The sequence below is a fragment of the Arachis hypogaea genome, chromosome 10 (assembly GCF_003086295.3).
Source record: "Arachis hypogaea cultivar Tifrunner chromosome 10, arahy.Tifrunner.gnm2.J5K5, whole genome shotgun sequence".
Taxonomy (NCBI): domain Eukaryota; kingdom Viridiplantae; phylum Streptophyta; class Magnoliopsida; order Fabales; family Fabaceae; genus Arachis; species Arachis hypogaea.
The window spans coordinates 114,164,526-114,170,525 of NC_092045.1; the positions used below are offsets into that span (position 1 = coordinate 114,164,526).

The 6,000-nt window shown below is 29.9% G+C and overlaps 1 protein-coding gene across 1 annotated transcript; it reads right to left on the reverse strand.

Moving 5' to 3' along the window:
- Positions 1-2,195: 2,195 nt before the first annotated feature.
- On the reverse strand, positions 2,196-5,201 carry LOC112716835 (plant cysteine oxidase 2). The gene is made up of 5 exons (XM_025768852.3): positions 4,445-5,201; positions 3,801-3,922; positions 3,564-3,723; positions 3,261-3,464; positions 2,196-2,554 (listed from the first exon to the last, which is right to left on the reverse strand). The coding sequence occupies exons 1-5, from the start codon at positions 4,638-4,640 to the stop codon at positions 2,421-2,423; spliced, it is 816 nt and encodes a 271-aa protein (XP_025624637.1). The 5' UTR covers positions 4,641-5,201; the 3' UTR covers positions 2,196-2,420.
- Between the last annotated feature and the right edge of the window lie 799 nt (positions 5,202-6,000).

Below are 6,000 nucleotides of genomic sequence, written 5' to 3' on the forward strand. Positions count from 1 at the left end.
AATTGCTGCATACACAAAACGGAATTTAAACTCCTAACACTTAATTTTATTTTTTACACCTTAAAAAATACAATTATCTTCAACATTATAGCTGGGTTGGGATTCTAACAGAGAATTTGAAAGATGAGAGACAACTTGACCACTACTAAGACATGTTATTTCTTGTTATATATTACACTTTAAAAAAAAAAAGCTATATTACATAATCATATATTATAATTTTTAATTAAAATATATCATTTAAAATATTTTATTATTATTTAATTTTTATTTTTATTTTTATTTTATATTCACTATTTTTTAAATCAATTATTTTTTAATTGTATAAAATTATTAAAATAAACATTAAATTTTATTGAACATCTATAAATTAAAAAAAGTAAATACTTTATGATTAATAAAAATATTTTTGTTTACTTTTTTTATAGTAGTTAAATTGTTTTCCATTTTTTAAATCTCTTTTTTGAAAGTCACATTAAAAAATAATTAAAAAATTAAAGAAAAAAGTTATTTTTTTGTCACAATTTATTTTCTATAAAAAATTATTAAAATACGTATTAACAAATAATTTACATCTATAGACGTTTAAATAAGTTTTTATTTTAAAAATAGAGACTGAATAAAATAATAGAATAAAATAATCAAACTTAAAGACAAAATATAAAAAAATATTTTAATTATAATACATAATTAAATATATGTATAAAATATTTAATCTGATATTATATTAAAATTAAATTAAAAATTATATAAAAAATTTAATTATTCTAAGAAGAAAGAAAGAAAATTTAATTATAATGATAGGAAGCCGTGATTAATAGATATAGTTCGTTTAGGTGACTGGAGTTTTAAAAATTGTGCAGAGAAGGGGAAGGATTTGACATGTGTGGTGTGCAGGCTTGGAATAAATATCAATTTTTTCTATTTTTTTTTTTTTTTTTTTGCTACAACATGCTATTTACAAACAGATCTCTCTTTTTAAAGCAAATTCAATTTTTTTACCTGGTCCTTCATGATCCATATTATACTTTTCCCTCCATAGACAAAGCCCTAGAACATATATATAATGCATAACTAGATCCTAGTGATTTAACCGCTATCGTGCTACTAAAATTTAAATCTAAACATGAGTTAACAAAGTTTCCCGAAGAAGAGGAAGAAACATGAAAACATGGGGCTACGGACATACTCTTACCTTAAAGTTAAAGAATGATGCGAACAGAGAAAGAATAACAAGATAGGAAATAATTAACCATTTGTAGGATCACGTAAGCCGTAAGGTGTTTAGGTTTTGATAGGACAAGGCGTAGCTTCTTGAAGACGGATCATGAAAATGCATGACACAATCTTGGACAGTGTGGTCATGCAAATAAAGTTATTGGGCCTTCCATGCTAAATTGGACACACCAGCCATGACTAAACACTTGTATGTGAACTAAGTTAGGTTGGTCTGTAGTTAAATCACTAGTCCACTTAAGCAAGTGTTGAGAGTTCGAATTCCGCCTTGTAATAACTCATTGGCCAGCAAGGCTAAGAAACATTATAGATGATGATGCTAGAGGGGTATCAACATTATAGATGATGATGCTAGAGGGGTATCATTACCCCGTTTTATCATTTTTAATTTTCTTGGGCGCTAAGCCTCGTCACAACACCAAATACCTCACAAAAAAAATGGATGTTATATTCCAAAAACTGGTCTAACCCGAACCCACCTCGTCACCAATAGTTCAACTTGGTCCAAAGTAATAATTCAGTTAATTATTAACTGAATAACAGAGAATAAGTAGGGAAGAAATAAATAGAAGAATTGGATAATTAATAAAAAATAATTTTGTACAGACATTATTTAATCAAATGTTATTAATATTTTATTAATTCATATACATAGTTATAATTATAATTGAACAGTTTACTTTTAGGATTTTAGCTAGGTTAAGTAGGTCAACTCGTTACAGCCACTCATGAGACAAGTTTTATGCAAAAAATTAAAAATTTAAAATAAAAAATTAATTAACTGAAAAATAATTAATTTTTAATTAAACTCATTTATTACTCTCCACATTTGATATACTTCTATTTGGCATTTTCTATTTTCACCCTCCATAAAATAGTAAAATATTTTACAACTGATTCCAAGCTTTAGATTTCTTAATTACTATGCAAATGACTTAGAACATGAAAACTAAAGGTAGTAACAAGAAATTACCGATTTGAGATTTACTTTCAACGTGATTAAACATGTAGGTATCATTAAACATCTACAACCGACAGCACCCAAACAAATTGAAAGGGAAAAAAAAAAAACTAAAACCAACACAAGAAAACAGATGACGAAGTGGTAGGTGACTTGTATATGCCTGTGGTTATGAACAGTAAGAAGTAAGAACTAAGACCTAAATGGAACAGATATCATTGATCTACAACTCTCTGTCTGCAGTAATTGGAGGACCCAAGTACTTGATTCCATCCATTCTTGAATTCTCTGGCATCTCAATTTCTTCTAACCATCCGTACCTATCACTTTCCTCTTTCACCTCAGCTTCCTTGCCATCTACATAATTAGCATAATTAATTAGCTTAATCACCCAAATTTCACCATAGTGTAATTCTAAATAAAATATTAGGTTGTGTTTAGAGATCGTCTCTTAATCTAAGAAATACATTGACAAAAAACAGAGACAAGGACATTGATTTTCTATTTATGGAACAAAAAAGAATTTAATTTTAATGCTATGCGATGTTAGATAATTAAGCAGCGGATTTGAAAATTAGTTATTTTTATTGATGTGACAATATATGTCTAAATGTCATCAAAATTAAATTCAGACAAAAATTTTAGGAACAAATATCTATCCAACCAAACCAAACCTTAAAGGTGAGGCCTTTTCCTAAACAAAGAACAAAATCCATCCTGCTTGTGAAGACATGAATTACATGTCTAAGAAGTGACAATTCCTTATACAACACTTTTTTCATTTCATATTAACAAATTTATGAATCCAAATTGCATGCAAACATACATTTATGAATGGATGTGTCATGAAATCATTCATCCGATTTCATCCCAAAAGCTTAAGCTAATAAGATGAGACACCATAAATAGTTATGTCTCTAATACTCCCGCTCAAGCAAAAGACTCTTTTGAGTTTGCTTGATTTTTTTACCATGTCATGAAACCATTCATTCCAAATATAAGTTAAAACAATTTATCAGTTTGAATCAAAGCGAGTAATTGTCTAAATGAAGGGATTGCTTACCGGAAAATGTAGTGAATAGATGATCTTTATAGTAGGAGCAATCCCTTCCGTCTTCTTTGGAATAAGGAGGACCAATTACATCAAGCACAGCACATGGTGTTATGGCTGTGAATTCATGGATATTACCTCCTGTCTTTGGATACAGAACCGAAGTGTCGCACGGCGCTGTGAAGACGTTGTCAGCTTTTAATTTTGCCAGTCTCACTGCAAGACAAGGTTTAGAATATGGGTTAGATTTGAGAAGCTAGTGTATATCTCAATTCTCAATCTCATTAACTCAAGACTAACAAATTTAATACATACATTGTGATTGTGTCTGCGAAAGACGGCGAGTGATCTCAGGATCAACCCAATCATAAGACTTGATGTGCATTTTCCCCAATAGAAGCTTACTGAAAACTGTCATTTCCGGGTGATTGTGGAGAGGAATTACTCCTTTTGCTGGTAGGAAAAAGATGCAGAGCTGCAAGAACAAAAGAAAGTTAGTAAGTATCCTAACATTAACATCATTTTAGATTGATGAATCTTCCCAAGACATACCGAGAAATTATCACACTGGTATATTGTTGTGTAGGTGACCCTTGGGTTATCTTTGATGGGGTTTTCAGGATTGAAGAATGGCAAGTCTTTGCTTAGTCCAAGATCTTCTGGCTTCAAGGTATCTGTTTTGTTAACCACACACCATTTCAGAGAAAGTCATAAATCAATCAAGAATTAAGGACCTTGAATGACGGAAATAAATCCCCTCAATTTTTCTCCTAATTGATGTTGTCAAATGTACTTTTAGCAAAAACAAGAAAGGTGCATTGTCCTCAAATGTCTATATTTTCATAAACAATAAACTTTGAAATGTCATTACATTATCTAGGTAGAGTTTAATTTCGATGCACTCGGTGCAATTCTTTTGGATGAAAATACACGCAGTCAGCAACTTGACATTAGATCATTACATAATTAAATAGTTAGGCATAAAATTGGAAAATAGTTAAGCATAAAATTCTACAAAATATAAATAAATAAAAGACTTGGGCAGAAAAAGAAATATGTAGTGCAAAGGCTAAAACAATCAAATAGCCAGTACACGTAAATGGAAATTAAATCCAATTAATTAGTCATAATCAACCTGTGAGTGTAATTATAAAAGAACATGAAAATCCAAAGAAATGAAATCATATATGTCGTACCAAGAATGCAAGAGAGTTTGTGAACATCTTGTGGTGAAGGAACGGTTCCAGGACCCTTGAATGTTTCTCTGCATGAAAGGAAAAGATCCTCAAGTGCCTTTGGAACTTTAGGCACTGCCTTCTTTACTCTCCGATAAGGCTTCTTCTTCTTCGCGATCACCCTTTTTGCACAACCAATCCTTAAACCACCCTCCATGAATGAATGAATGAACGAACGAACTTCTATTTTTTCTTCAGTGTTTCAGCTGGATCAACATTTTCCTCTTGGAGATGGACTTCTAAATTTGATGATTCTTCTTCTTCTTCAACAACTTTGGAGTGATTCAAAAATGGAAACTCTTCTGGTAGTTTTGATATTACTATAAATTTGATTTGGAACTAAAGAATGAAATAGGTAATGGTTGACTGAAAGAGAAAGAAAGAGAATCTTTGATATTTTCTGCAAAAATGACCCAAATAACTTAAATAAAACGTGTATCAAAATTGCTACAGTACGATGAGGTTTCTGAAGATGTAAGAGAAGATTGGGAGAAATTGGAGGTGATATTTATATGTAGTGAGAGATAAGAATAATGGAATTAATTTAGAGTGAGAGAAAGTGTAGAGAGAGAGAAATCTAAGATTGAAAACCATGGGCTATTTTCTTTTAGGAATGTAGTGCCAATGTGCCATGTTGACAAGTGACAACCGTTATTGCAACTACGAAGAATCAAAACAAGATCAAATAAAAAAATGAATATAATTTTAATTTTGATGTATTTTATAAAATAATTTTATATGTGTATTTAATAATATAATATCAGTAAAATTAAATATTTTTTATATTAAATGTGTGAATAATTATTTAAAAAAATAGATATAATTATATGTATTTTTATATTTAAATAATTTTAATTTAAAATTTAATTATTTTTATTAATATAATAATATATAATTAATTATTTGTGTAATTTTTTTAATTTTTAAAAATTAATAGTGTATAAAAATTAAATTAAAAAAATAAAAGAAAAAGCAATATTTAGATCCACTTCGCGCCCCCATAGAATTGTTTGGAAACTGGCGGTTAGGCGACCCCCTGTTTTGAGTTGAGACCTGGGACGACGACCCCATAGTCGAATTTACCAAAATACCCATCCTATAAAAGAATTTACACAAAATAATATAAATAGTAAAATAGGTGGCAACTTTTTTCTTTATCCACTGTTGCTGATTTCAACAGGGAGGATGACAAAATCAAGGTGCTTTAATAGACTTAGAGCCTAGAGGGGAAGATTAGTGAATAAATAAATATATAGATAGGCTGATTTATTTGTAATCCACGTCCATAATAATAGCTTAGATCTAACAACACACAAAAATATAATAATTATTATTGATTAGATCTGTAATTAAAGTAGTGTTGTGTGTGGAATGAAAGGGCGATGTACGTGGACGCAAAACAAGGGAAAAGATGAAATCACAGGTGGATTAAGGTAATTCACAACGTAGTTATCGTTTTAGAGACCAGAGAAAGGCGTGGTGGGCTTGCTTCTATGTTCACATTGACACGTGTCCAC

Bases quoted from the DNA above. Each gene is read 5' to 3' on its own strand.
- LOC112716835 (XM_025768852.3), bottom strand. From the start codon at position 4,640: ATGGAGGGTGGTTTAAGGATTGGTTGTGCAAAAAGGGTGATCGCGAAG. The intron at 3,923-4,444 runs GTACGACATATA...TTAACAAAACAG, and splicing joins CAAACTCTCTTGCATTCTTG to ATACCTTGAAGCCAGAAGAT. The intron at 2,555-3,260 runs GTAAGCAATCCC...CTAATTATGTAG, and splicing joins TCTATTCACTACATTTTCCG to ATGGCAAGGAAGCTGAGGTG.